The sequence below is a fragment of the Rhodotorula graminis genome (assembly GCF_001329695.1).
Source record: "Rhodotorula graminis WP1 unplaced genomic scaffold RHOBAscaffold_7, whole genome shotgun sequence".
NCBI lineage: Eukaryota > Fungi > Basidiomycota > Microbotryomycetes > Sporidiobolales > Sporidiobolaceae > Rhodotorula > Rhodotorula graminis.
The window spans coordinates 418,777-431,420 of record NW_017264934.1 but is presented as its reverse complement, the minus strand read 5'-3'; the positions used below and the strand labels follow the sequence as shown (position 1 = coordinate 431,420).

The following is a 12,644-nucleotide window of genomic DNA, read 5'->3' as shown; positions in this document are numbered from 1 at the left end:
TCGGCCCTCGCTCGTGACAGCGTTACGAGCCGCGATGCGAGGCCGTGCACTCGTGCAGGGAGATACAGGAGCGGCTCGGCGCAGCAGCAAGATCACTCGAGCGAGTCGAGGGTGGGCGACGCGTCCGAGCCATCGCGGCTCGTCTCGCAGCTCTCGCTTGAAACCGCTCGCTACCTCTCACCAGCACCGCGAGGATGTCGCCAAAGCCTCGCCCTGCAGCCCAAAGCGGCTCCTGGACCCCCTCGCCTTCTCCCCCCGCCTCGCCAGCCCCTCTCCTCGACCTTTCGCACGCCGACCGCCTCCGCCTCCTCGAACAGCACGGGCCCATGCGGCCTTCAGAGCTCGGCCTGCCTCACGGCCTCGTCAAGCCGGGCGCCGGACCGAGCCAGGGCAGCGGCGGCAAGGGCAAGGAGCCGATGGTCGTCCTCGACCCGGAGGAGCTCGAGCGGCTCGTCCAGGAGCAGCAGCAGAGCGGCACCTCGGTCCGCGACCTCCTGAACGGGACGGCGTCGAGTGACAGCGTCGAGGGAGACGCGGACGGCGAGTTGGATCTCGAACCGCAGCTGTGGGAGGAGGTCGCGAGCGCCGTTCTCGGGACCGTCCCTTTCGCGTTCCTCTTTGCCGGCATGTGCGTCTGCCCTTCTTCGTCTTTCTCTCGCACAGGTCCGCGCACTGACTCTACTTCTACCATCCGTCGCAAACAGGGACTACGCCGTCCACTCGCAGTTTGGCGAGTCGATCGTGCCGCGGGAAGAACTGCGTCGGCTCGCCAACTTTGTGCCTGGTGCGTTCACAGCCTCTTCTCGCTCGAGCGCCGTCATTGACCTCTGTTCATCCCGCGCAGCCCTCCTCCTCCTCAATTTCCTCTCGCTCCGCCCTCCCTCTCGCGCCCCCTTCCCACCCCTCATCCTCCAGCTCCTCCTCCTCGGCCTCTCGGTCGCGTCCGGCCTGAGCACGATCCACACGTGCACGACGCAGGGCTACATGCGCGTCATGGCGCGCGCGCCGGCGACGGGCGTCCTGTGGTGCTGGACCGTCGTGCGGCTCGACCTCGGTTGGGCCGTCGCGGCGCTCGCGGGCGTCGGCGTCGGGATGTGGCTCTCGGGAGACACGGAGTGGGTCAGGGCGCTGGTGTGAGCTGGGGCGCTGGGGGCGGGACGGGAGGCGGGCATGGCGCTGCTGGTCGGCGCGAGGAGAGAGGTGAGGGCGCGAGCGGTGCCGCAGAGGAGCGTCGCACTGTCGCAGGTCTTTTTTGCGCTCGCGGTAGCCTTCTTCTGAGTAGCTCGTACGTGCAACGCAGCCTTCAGCGAGTCTGCCGTTCCTTGTTCTCGCAGTTGGCGCCTCTCGATCGCTCTCGTGTGCCAACGCCGGTCGCGCCCGCTCCCTCAACTCTCTCGCAAGACGCCGCCCAGCACCAGTGAGTCCACGCAGCTGCTCAGCTCTCCTGCAGACCGGGGACTGACGCGGCCCGCCCGCCTGTCGCGCTCGCAGTGCCCTCCCCCACCACCTCGTCGCTCCCCGCTCCGCTCGGCAACTACGCGCACCTCCTGCCGCCCTCGTGGAAGAGCATCATCACGGCCTGGCTCGCAGAAGACACGCCCTCGTTCGACTATGGCGGGTTCGTCGTCGGCGAGACGCTCGAGGAGGCGACGCTGTGGGGCAAGAGCCAGGTGCGTCCCCCGTTCCTCCCTCGCAGCGCACGGGCACAGAGCTGAGACTGGCGGGCATGCGCGCAGGGAGTCCTCGCCGGTGTGCCGTTCGTCGACGAGATCTTTGCCCAGCTCGGCTGCACGTGCGTCGCCTCCTTCCTCTCCTTCGACTCGCCGTCCAGCCGCGGCACCTTCTGACTCTCTCCCTTGCACTATCTGCAGCGTCGAGTGGCACCTAGCAGAAGGTGCCGCCGTCTCGCCGACGCCCGACACGCCCAAGATCAAGGTCGCGACCGTCAAGGGCCCGGCGAGGTGCCTCCTGCTCGGCGAGCGGGTCGCGCTCAACACGATGGCGAGGTGCAGCGGGATCGCGGCCAAGTGCGTCTCCTCTCACTCTGCGACGCGAGCGGCGCGTGACGCGCAGCGGAAAGGGCGCTGATCAGGAACTCGAGCGCGCAGGTCGCGGCGAGTGCTCGTCAAGGCGCGCCAGCTCGGGTGGAACGGCATCATCGCCGGCACGCGCAAGACGACGCCTGGTCCGTCCCTCTCTCTCTCTCTTGCTCTCGTTCTGCTCGGCGGCGTGCACACGAGCCTGACACGGGCGCGTCGCACACAGGGTTCCGCTTGGTCGAGAAGTACGGCATGCTTGTCGGCGGCGTTGACGCGCACCGGTACGACCTGTCGAGCATGGTCATGCTCAAGGACAACCACATCTGGTCCAAGGGTGCGTCCCTACGTCTCTCCTCTCGCGCAAGCGCCGGCACCTGACCAAGTTCCCCCGTCCTCTCCCCTCTCCGACTCGCCCCGGCTCGCCCACTTTGCCGCACGCAGGCTCGATCACGCAGGCCGTCCAAGCCGCACGCTCAACGGCCGGTTTCGCCCTGCGCATCCACGTCGAGTGCCAGTCGCTCGCCGAGGCGCGCGAGGCCATCGCCGCCGGGGCCGACATCGTCATGCTCGACAACTTTACGCCCGACGGGATCCGCGACGCGGCGCGGGCGCTCAAGGAGGACTGGGTGAGGGAGACGGGCGAGGCCGGTCGCGAGGGAGGCGTCGTCAAGCGGTGCTTGATCGAGGTCAGCGGCGGGTTGACCGAGGAGAACATGGAGGAGAGCCTGTGCCCTGGTGCGTCCTGCCGCTCCCTTCCCTCTGCCGACGAGCGTCTGTCCTCGACAAGGTCGACGCTCGTGGCGACGAAGATCTGCGCGTGCGACTCACTGACACGGCCTCCTCTGCCTGCCTGCAGACGTCGACATCCTCTCGACCTCGTCGATCCACCAGGGCTGCGGCATCGTCGACTTTAGCCTCAAGATCCAGCAGAAGGCGTCGGCATGATGGCCGTGTCGCACTCTGCAACGAGGGCGGTTCTGTCGACGAGCGGCCGTGCGAGTCGAGGGGCCGCGGCCGGAGCGAGAGAGTCCGTGCGAGCGGGCGGCGCGGCGGATCGGTGCGAGACTTGCTCGAGGGGTCTCAAGAGCAAGAGCGAGAGCTGCGCAGCTGGACAGCCAGTCCATCGCAAGCCGTGACGGTGCTCGAGGCCGCGAGAGTCAACGGAAGAGCTCGCGACGAGGAGAGGGCGCCCTCATCTCTGCGATCAACCCCTTCGCACCTCGCTGGTGAGCTGTGCTGCGCCCCTCTGCACTCGCACACACTCCTGATCACTTTGCCTGGTCGTCGCAGCTCGCCAGACGCCGTTCTTCTCGCGTCGTCGCCTCCTCCGCCCCGGACTTTCGTCTCCTCGTCGTCCCGGCACTGTACGTCCCGCCTGAGCCCTTTTGCGCTGCGTGTGGCGCCTGTACTCGGGTCACAGAGCTGACCCTGCCCAATCCCCACCCTCTCCCGTCCCCGGCTTGCAGACCTACCTCCCGCTCCTCTTCGACCTCCCGTCGGGCTCCCCCGTCGTTCTTCCTCGTTCACCGAGCCCCTCTAGCTTCGTCCAGCGCACCGCCAGCCATGTCGCAGCCCCAGCGCGAGGTCAAGGTCGCCATCGCCGGCGCGACCGGCACCGTCGGCCAGCGCTTCATCTGCCTCTTGTCGTCGCACCCGTACTTCCGCATCTCGTCGCTGCACGCCTCGCCGCGCTCGGCGGGCAAGGCCTACAAGGACGTCGTCAAGTGGAAGCAGGCCGTCCGCCTCCCCAAGGGCGTTCAGGACCTCGTCGTCCGCTCGTGCGACGCCGACCAGTTTGGCGACGCCGAGATCGTCTTCTCGGGCCTCGACAGCGATGTCGCCGGCGAGGTCGGTGCGTCCCACACTCTCTCCTTGTTCCACCTTGCATCGACACGAGCGAGATCTGACGCTCCCCTCGTCGCATCGCAGAGGAGGCTCTGCGGAAAGCAGAGTACGCCGTCTTCTCGAACGCGGGCAACTTCCGCCGCGACCCGCTCGTGCCGCTGTGCGTGCCGCTCGTCAACCCGTCGCACTTTGCGATCGTGCCGCACCAGAAGCAGCAGCTCGGCCTCAAGAAGGGCTTCATCATCACCAACGCCAACTGCTCGACGACGGGCATCGTCGTCCCGCTGCACGCGCTCGAAAAGGCGTTCGGCCCGCTCGAGACGGTCATGGTGACGACGATGCAGGCCATTTCGGGCGCGGGCTACCCGGGCGTGCCCTCGCTCGACATCCTCGACAACGTCGTGCCGTACATCGGCAAGGAGGAGGAGAAGATCGAGTGGGAGCTCGCCAAGATCCTCGGCGGCCTGTCGGACGACATGACCGAGTTTGATTACCACTCGAAGCACCCGATGAAGGTGTCGGCGCACTGCAACCGCGTCCCGGTCGTCGACGGCCACCTCGAGTGCATGTCGATCCGGTTCGCGCGCCGCCCGCCGCCGAGCCCGCAGCAGGTCAAGGACGCCCTCAAGGCCTTTTACTGCGAGGCGCAGAAGATGGGCTGCCCGTCGGCGCCGCAGCAGGCCATCGTCGTCCACGAGGCACCCGATCGTCCCCAGGTCCGTCCCCTCCCGCATCTCTCCCCTTCTCTTTCCCCCCTCCTCGCGCCTCGGCGCCCTCTCCTCGCTCGCCCGCTTGCTGACACACATCTTCTCGCCCGCAGCCCCGTCTCGACCGACACGACGAGAACGGCGCCAACGTGCATGTCGGCCGCGTCCGAGAATGCCCCGTCCTCGACCTCAAGCTCGTCGTCCTCAGCTCCAACGTCAACATTGGCGCCGCGACGAGCTCGATCATCAACGTGCGTCTCGCCTTTCTCTTTTCTCCCCTCGCCACGAGAACGCGTGCGTGGCGGCGTGTGCTCGGTACGGGTCCCTGACGAGCCTCCCTCGACCGCAGGCCGAGTACGCCATCGCCAAGGGCATCGTCTGAGCGAGACGGGCAACGATGGGAGAGGATCGAGGGAGGTCGTACAGTTGCTACTTAGAAGGGCCTCGCAGGAATCGCATCGCGCAGTGTCGTCTCCGCCGCGGCGAGGAGGTCGAGGAGAGGTAGCGAAAGCTTTGCCTCGTTCTGCCGCCTTTGCTGCGCCGGCGTGCTGCGCCGAGCTTGGGAAGACGGCGAACGAAAGGCCTCGTCAGGCGCGCGAGAGGGGTGCGTCGCTCGCTCGTCGCTCGCTCATCTCCGGCTCAGAGTGGAGCCCGGCAACCCTCTCCCTCCCTCGCACACCTCGCCCACCATTCCCTCCAGACGCAGAACCATGGTGCGCCCGCCTCTCTCTCTCTCTCTCTACAGCGCGCGACCTCCTCGCTGACCTCTGTGTGTGCGCGCCGCAGGACGAGGCAATCGGCTGGGCGGTCGCGGCGGGAGTCTGCTACGCCGCGTACAAGCTCGTGTTCGGTGACTCCGGACTGCCCACTCCTCGTATTTATTGAGCAGCTCTCGAGCCGGCCACTCCCGCCGCTCGAGAGCAGCCGCCGGGTGGCCGCTCCCTCGGCTGACCACGTCCCTCCTCCCCCATCGCAGGCTCATCCTCGAGCTCGCGCCGTCGAGAAGTGTCGCAGGCCTCGATCGACCAGGTCCTCGCCGTGTTTCCGCTCGTGTCGCAAGGCGCGGCGAGGTGGGAGCTCGAGCGCAACGGCGGCAGCGTCGAGAGGGCAGTCGAGCGCGCTCTGCGAGAGGGAGGCCTGCCAGAGGTACGCCAGCTCCGTCCTCTTCCTCTCTGAGCCTGTCGCGAAAGCGCACGCGAGCCTGACCGCGAACCTCGTCCCCCTGCAGCCGCCCGCCTCCTACTTCCCCCCACCAGCCGACGGCTCCGTCCCCGCCGTCGCGCGCCCCGCCACGCCCACGCCCGTCACGCCCACACGCGGCTCGTCGACCTCGGCACACGTCGCGCAGGGTCCGCCGCCGTCGCTCATCAAGCGCATGGGCCTCCAGGCCAAGGTGGCCGCCGACGACCACGACCAGGGCAAGGGCAAGGGCAAGGGCAAGGAGGTCGACGGCGAGCCGCTCAAGGCGGGAGGGTGGTCGCCCGACGCGTCGCAGAGGGAGCAGAACTTGCGCGCGAGGAAGGAGAAGCTCGTGCTCGAGGCGAGGCGGTGCGTCGACCCTTTCCTCACCCTCGTCCAAAACCGTCGAGATCTCGTCGTCGGCTCGCGCGTTGGCGATCAGGGTTGTCCTCGCACGTGTACTGACTCGTCTTGCACCTTCCAGGAAGCTTCTCGAGAAGCAGCAGCGCAAGAAGGAGGCGGGCGAGGCGCCCTCGTCCCCGTCGGCTTCCGTCTGAGCGCTCTCCGCCACGACGTCTGTGTACCTTAACCGCAACCAGCATCTATTCTCTCCCTTCTGTCCGTCTCGCACGAGTGCGTGAGCGAGCGGGAGAGCTGTAACTAGAGCAGAGAGGTCCGGCTGTCCTCGAGCGCGAGAGCTCCGTGCGTGTCGGACGGCTGGGGACCGTCGTCGTCGGCGGATTCGACGGATCAGATGCGCCGGTCGCTCTCCGTGTCGCATGGACCGAGAGCGCGATCGTGCTGCACGCCACGCCGGCCGCGAAGACAAGCCGCGGCTCGTCGGCTCGCAGACTTTCGCGCTCGCCCTCACGCGCTCCCTCGCCTCGAGCGGGGCTCGCTGCCTGCGCAATGTGCTCGCTGCGTGCTTGGCGAGCTGCTACAGCGCCTGTCGAGCTTCCGCACCACTCGCGCGCGGCGCGGCGGGCGCTTCCCCTTCGTCGCTCCTCGAGATCCTGGGTCTCCGCCTCCACCGCCCGCCTCGGTCGCGCAAGCCCCAAATTGAGCTGCAGGCGGCTGATGCCAGCTCCGGGCGAGCCGGCAGACGGTTCCTCCTCGTGGGCGGGCGGCTTTTGTTTCCCCAGCCGGAGCCCGAGCTGTGGTCCTCCTCCTCCGCTTTCCCCCTCGCTCTCGCTCGAGTCGCCCGCTCTCGAGTCGTCCGCTGCCCTCGCTCGACCTGCTCTTCTCGAGCCTCGCCGCCCGCCGCTCGCCAATCCGACCCACAAGCTCGTACCGCCATGACCGTCCGCCGAGACTCTGACATCGAGAAGGCGCCGGCGCCGCTCGACGGCCGACAGGAGGACAAGCCGACGACGACGCTCAACGAGGATGTTGCGGCGTACGGTCTCGAGAAGGTGCTCGCGCGGCATGGGCGCATCGACCTGGTCCCGATGGTGCGTCCCTCGTCGCCTTGACCTCCTCTTCGTCCTCCTCCTCCTCCTCTTCCCGCGCTCGACATCCCCAGCGACTCCTTCTCGACCGACGAGCGCATCTCACTAACATCTTCCTCTCGACCTACAGCCCAGCGACGACCCGAACGGTGCGTCGAGCCCCGTCGCCGTCGAACCGAACCGCGCCCTGACCCTCCTCGACCCCCTCTCTCGCCCCCTCGCACAGACCCGTACAACTGGCCGTCATGGCGCAAGCACGTCCTACTCGTACAAGTCGCTTTTCACTCTATGATGGGCGCGTTCAGCGCTGCAGCCGTCATCCCGTCTTTCGAGACTTTCGCCGAGCACTGGGGAATCTCTATCACCCAGGCGTCCTACTTTGTGTGAGTCTCTCTCGCTCTTGGATACCCGCCCACTCTCTTTGTGCCCTCGACGCACGACCCGCCAAATTGCCCCTCGGTCCCCCTTCCTCGCGCTCCCTCCTCGCGACCTGTCCTCCTCCTGAGTCTCATACTGACAATCCTTCCTCCAACCTCGCAGGAGCGTCCCGATCATCTTCCTCGGCGTCTTCCCTCTACTCTGGGCGCCCGTCTCGAACCGCATCGGCCGTCGGCCAGTCCTGGTGCGTCAGCGCGCGAGCCTCTTCTGCCTCTTGTTCCCCTCGTTCCCTTCTCCCTTCTCGTCCCCTTCTCCCTTCTCGTCCCCCTCTCCCTTCTCGTCCCCCTCTCCCTTCTCGTCCCCCTCTCCCTTCTCGTTCCCGCTCCTACGCACTCTTCTTCTCTCGACTCATCTCAGGATGTCTGACTGACCGACCGTCTCTCCCTGCAGCTCCTCTCGGCCCTCCTCTCGGCGGCCTGCCACTTTGCCGGCGCCTACTGCCACAGCTACGGCGCGCTCATGACGACGCGTGTCTTCCAGGCCATCTTTCTCTGCCCGCCACAGAGCATCGGCGCCACGATGGTCGGCGAGATGTTCTTCCTCCACGAGCGCGGCGCCAAGATCGGCATCTGGACCCTCCTCAACTCGCTCGGACCGCCTGTCGCCCCGCTCCTCATGGGCCCTCTCGTCTACCACACCAACTGGCAATGGACGTTCTACTTGATGGCGTTGATCAACCTTGGACAATTGTGCGTCCTCCTGTTTCTTCCACTTCGTCAAGCGCTTCTCGGGCCGAGCGGGCCCTCTCAGATCGCTCGTGCCGTCCCCTCGCCGCCCGAGTCGACAGGACGAGCCTCACTGACCCTCGGCCCTGCCCACAGTGTCCTGTACATGTTCCTCGGCCCCGAGACGGCCGGGTTCAAGCGTCCCGTTCGAGGCGGTCCCGGCGCGCCTGCTCCTCTCGCCGAGCCGGTCCCGCACAAGACGCCGTACTGGCGCCTCCTGTTCACCTTCCACCGCGTGTCGGCCGAGCCTTGGTCACGCCTGCCGCTCGAGGTCGTTCGGCCCTTCACCATGGCGCTCTCGCTTCCCGTCCTCCTCCCGACCCTCGCCTACGCCGTCGTCTTCAGCTACACAAACGTGAGTCGCCGCTCCTCTTTCACTCCTGTATCGACCGACAATGTCTAAGCGAGGGCGAGAGGAGCGACGAAAGCGACGCAGCACGACCTCGTCGCTGACATGGTCGGGCGCCCCGCAGGTCCTCCTCACGGTTGAGATCCCGGCGCTCCTCGGCCGCAAGTACGAGCTCAACGCGCAGCAAACCGGTATCCAGTTCGTCGCAGCCGTCGTCGGAGCCATCCTGGGCGAGATCATCGCCGGGCGAGGTTCCGACACGTGGATGACGTGGCGGACGAAGCGCGCGCACGGCAACCGCGAGCCCGAGATGCGCCTGCCGTTCTCGCTCCCGGGCTTTGTCCTCGCGCTCGTCGGCATCCTCGTCTTTGGCATCCAGCTGCAGAACACCAAGGCGGGCGTCTGGGTGCGTCCCTCGCCCCTCCTTCCTCGACGCCCTCGCTCGGACCCCCTGCTCACCTTCTCCTCTTTCTCTCTTCCCTCTCGCAGAACGTGACCCCCTTGATCGGCGTCGCCATCGCTCTATTCGCCTCGCAACTCGTCACGACGGTCGTCTACGCCTACGTGACCGAGTCTCAGCCACCAAGCCTGCAAAGCCGCGTCCCGCCTTTCGTTGCTTTCGTCCGGCAGCTTCTCGCCGTGCGTCCTCTCTCCCCCTCTACTGCCGCGCTCGGATCTCTCTAACTCTTCGAGCCACGCAGTTCGTCGCGCCATTCTACCTCGGCATCATGTACGAGGACCTGGGCTCGGTGAGCGCGTCGGGCATCTTGGCGGCGCTGTCTGGCCCGTTCAGCTTCCTCGTGCGTCGCCCTTCTCCCTCTCTTTGGCTCAGCGGCCTAGAGCTCACTCTCCTCGGTCCCACACGCAGCTCGTCGCCGTGACGATGGTGTTTGGGCGCAGGTGGCGGCAGCGGGGCCGTCAGGCGTGAGCAGCGAGAACAGCGATTAGACGTCGTTCTGAGGAGCTAGATCTGAGCGCAACTATTATCATATCTCGTCGAGCGAGTCGATAGAGCACCTCTCGAGAGCTCCCGCAGGCGCGAAGCGAGAAAGAGCCCGACGCGCGAACTTGGGAAGGCCGTCGACCTCGCACGGACCTCCTCACCTTGCCGCTCTCGACAGCTCGCGAGAGAAACCGTGAAACAGAAACGCGAACAGACGATGCATAATACTGACAGCAACAGACGAGGGGACTCGCTAGTCCACACTGAATCGGCTCCCGAGCGCCTCTCCGCCGACGTACTCTCCCAGCGCGCCCGAAAGCCCGAGCCCTGCCGCGCCCTTGCCCGCCCCGCCCCGCTTCTTTGCGTGCTCCTCGCGCTGCTTGAGCACCTGGAACCCGACGCTGCGCGCGCGAAGCCGGACCTCGGTCGCCGACGCGCCGGCCGCCTCGAGGACCTTGGTGCCAACCGAGATCTCGAGCGCGTGGCGCTGCTCCTTGGCCGAGAGAGGCTTCTTCTTCTTGTTCGACGACGAGGTGGAGGGTGGAGAGGAAGATAGAGTCGCAGGAGAGAGAGAGGAGGCCTTGACCGGGGCGGAGAAGGACCGGGTAGGGAGAGAAGGAGGGCGAGCGAGCGACGGGTCGGCGAGCGACACGCTCGAGTGCGAGGCGGCATGTCGTTGCACGAAGCAGAGCGGGTCGAGGTGACCCGCCTCGTCTGCTCGTGCGACCTTGGCCGAGCCGTCGTGCGCCTGACCGGCCCAGCCCGACGAGTTGCCGAACGACGCCGCCGTGACCTCGTGCGCGAACGCGACCGCGCCGGCGACGACGGGCTCAGTCGGCGCCGAGAAGGCGCCGGCAGGGAGGAGCGGCGTGACCGCCTCGTCGGCCGAGGACGCGCTGCCGCCCGACGAGGACCTGAAGCGGTCCATGGCGACCGACCCGCTCGACGACGCCGACGACCGAGTCGAGGGCGAGCGCGACAGCGTGGAAGCCGGACGTGCGCCGTGGTGGAAGAGACGAGGGAGGGCGAGCGAGCCCGGGTCGAGCGAGAGGCGACGAGTGCTGCTCGACGAGGTCGAGCTTCGAGGCGGGTCGGAGGACGTGAACGTCGACGGGCCAAGCCCATGCGCCGACGAGACGACGAACGACGGCGGTGGTGCCGCTCGAGGGCTGACGAAGCGCTCGCCATCGTCATCGTCGGGGTGGCGCATCGGGAGGAGCGGCGGCGAGACGAGCGGCTGCGGCGCTGCGAGGGCGCCAATGTCGAGCTCGTCGACGAGCTCGCGCGTGATGGCGGTCGCCTTGCGCGTCGAGAGCGGGTTGCGCATCGTTCCGCTGCCGCCCTTGACCGTGTCGAAGAAGGACGGCGCCCAGTGCTCGTCCTCGAGCCGGGCCGTCCCGCCGTCGACCTCGTCGCCGGCGCTGCTGCGCGGCCGCCGCTTGAGCCGCTTGGGCACGAGCGACGCCGAGAGCGAGAACTTGCCCTGGCGACCCTCGCTGGCGGGCGCCGCCGCTGCCGCCCCCGGAGCCGGGACCGAGGCGCTCGGGCCCCTCTCCTTGTCGGCGAAGACAGCGGCCACCGGCGCCGTCGCCGCCTCGCCGCCGTCCTCGAACTCGACAGACGCAGCCTCGTCCTCCTCGAGCTGCGTCTCGAGCCGAGTGGCCCACGGCGCCGGGCCCTGCGACGCAACCGAGCCGAGCGACGCCTTGCCGACCGACGACGCGCGCGACCGGATCGAAGTCGCCACCGTGGCGACGCTGACCTCGGACCCGGCGCTCGACTCGAGCGGGCTCGTCGCCGCGTCCGACTCGCTGTCGAACAGGCGGTGCGCGCCGCCGGCGTCCGAGAAGCCCGCGTCGGACGAGCGCGTCGACGCCGTGCTGACGAGGCGAGCTCGCGTGCGAGGCGGCGTCGAGACGTCGGGCGAGAGGAAGGGCGAGAAGAGAGGGACGGGGAGCGGCGGAACGTCGTCGGGCGTTGGCTCGGCGACCTCGTCGGACGGCGCCTTGGACGCGCACGACGAGCGACGAGCGCTCTTGGCCGGCGAGGGCGTGTCGGGAAGCGCAGGAAGGGGCGACGTCGGCGGTGGCGAAGAAGGCGCGTCGTGAAGGTGCGGCGAACGAGGCGAACGAGGCGAGAAGAGGGGCGAGCGCGTCGGGATCGAGAGGGCCGCGCCGAGCTGGCTCCGACGCAGAGCTTGCGGAGGAGGCGCCCTGGACGTCGAGGTAGAGGTAGCGCTCGCTGTCGAAGCCGTCCAAGTCGACGACGACGAGACCGAGCCGCCTCGGGACGGGTGCGTCGAATCTAGGAGAAAGAGAGGGAGGCGACGAAGAGTCAGCGCCGCAGCTCGACTCAAGGCTCGACAAGTCTATGTGGATCGTCCTTTGCAGGGCACAACGACGGGGTGTACGACAAAAGAGGAAGGACAGGGAGAGGGTGGTGGCTCAGGCGAGGACGGGCCTACCTTGAGCGGGCGCCGAGGGAGGAGGGGCCGCCGAACGAGCCCGTAACGCCGGACTGCTCTGCGGGCGGTCGAACAGGAGCGTCAGGTCGGATCTCGGTGCGGGGAGAGGAGGAAGATAAGGCGAGGACGCACGAGCATCGTCCTCAAAGCGCGGATCTGCAACGCCGTGCAGCCGGCAATAGTCGCCGCCTCGTAGACGAGCGGCGCGGCGCTCGCCTCCTGCTCGAGCACGCCGTGCAGCGCATGGACGCACCACGCCCGCAGCGCGTCGTCGCCGTACGTCTTGGAAAATACGACGAGCGCGGCGAGGACGGGCCGGTGCAGCTGGAGGGGCGTGCACAGCGTGAGGGCGTGCAGGTACTCGAGGTAGGCCTGGACGACGGGCGAGCGCTCGGGGAGCTCGAGCGTGCGCGGCGTGAGGCGCAGCGCGTCGGCGCCGTGCGCCTGCGACAAGCTCGCGCCGCCGTTGACCTCGCCGCCGCGCTGCACGGTCGGGCTGCTCGGCGC

The 12,644-nt window shown here is 68.0% G+C and overlaps 4 protein-coding genes across 4 annotated transcripts; all 4 read left to right on the top strand.

Moving 5' to 3' along the window:
• The first annotated feature begins 1,410 nt into the window (after positions 1 to 1,410).
• Positions 1,411 to 3,027, top strand: RHOBADRAFT_36688 (uncharacterized protein). Its single transcript, XM_018413375.1, has 8 exons — positions 1,411 to 1,417; positions 1,492 to 1,670; positions 1,737 to 1,792; positions 1,872 to 2,027; positions 2,109 to 2,185; positions 2,266 to 2,373; positions 2,481 to 2,774; positions 2,896 to 3,027. Coding segments are annotated over exons 1-8 (960 nt in total). The 5' UTR covers positions 1,411 to 1,416; the 3' UTR covers positions 2,985 to 3,027.
• A 575-nt stretch (positions 3,028 to 3,602) lies between these two features.
• On the top strand, positions 3,603 to 5,067 carry RHOBADRAFT_48511 (uncharacterized protein; the record flags this gene model as incomplete). Its single annotated transcript, XM_018415145.1, has 4 exons — positions 3,603 to 3,891; positions 3,969 to 4,600; positions 4,705 to 4,842; positions 4,941 to 5,067. The coding sequence occupies 4 exons, from the start codon at positions 3,603 to 3,605 to the stop codon at positions 4,971 to 4,973; spliced, it is 1,092 nt and encodes a 363-aa protein (XP_018270801.1). The 3' UTR covers positions 4,974 to 5,067.
• A 310-nt stretch (positions 5,068 to 5,377) lies between these two features.
• On the top strand, positions 5,378 to 6,387 carry RHOBADRAFT_65076 (uncharacterized protein; the record flags this gene model as incomplete). Its single annotated transcript, XM_018418644.1, has 4 exons — positions 5,378 to 5,441; positions 5,568 to 5,737; positions 5,820 to 6,139; positions 6,255 to 6,387. Coding segments are annotated over 4 exons (627 nt in total), but the record flags the coding sequence as incomplete, so codon positions are not given.
• Positions 6,388 to 7,065: 678 nt separating this feature from the next.
• On the top strand, positions 7,066 to 9,658 carry RHOBADRAFT_53698 (uncharacterized protein; the record flags this gene model as incomplete). Its single annotated transcript, XM_018416964.1, has 10 exons — positions 7,066 to 7,221; positions 7,349 to 7,367; positions 7,445 to 7,601; positions 7,759 to 7,840; positions 8,047 to 8,345; positions 8,478 to 8,736; positions 8,855 to 9,136; positions 9,220 to 9,369; positions 9,432 to 9,530; positions 9,599 to 9,658. 10 exons carry the CDS (start codon positions 7,066 to 7,068, stop codon positions 9,656 to 9,658), a joined length of 1,563 nt encoding a protein of 520 aa, XP_018270799.1.
• Positions 9,659 to 12,644: the final 2,986 nt, after the last annotated feature.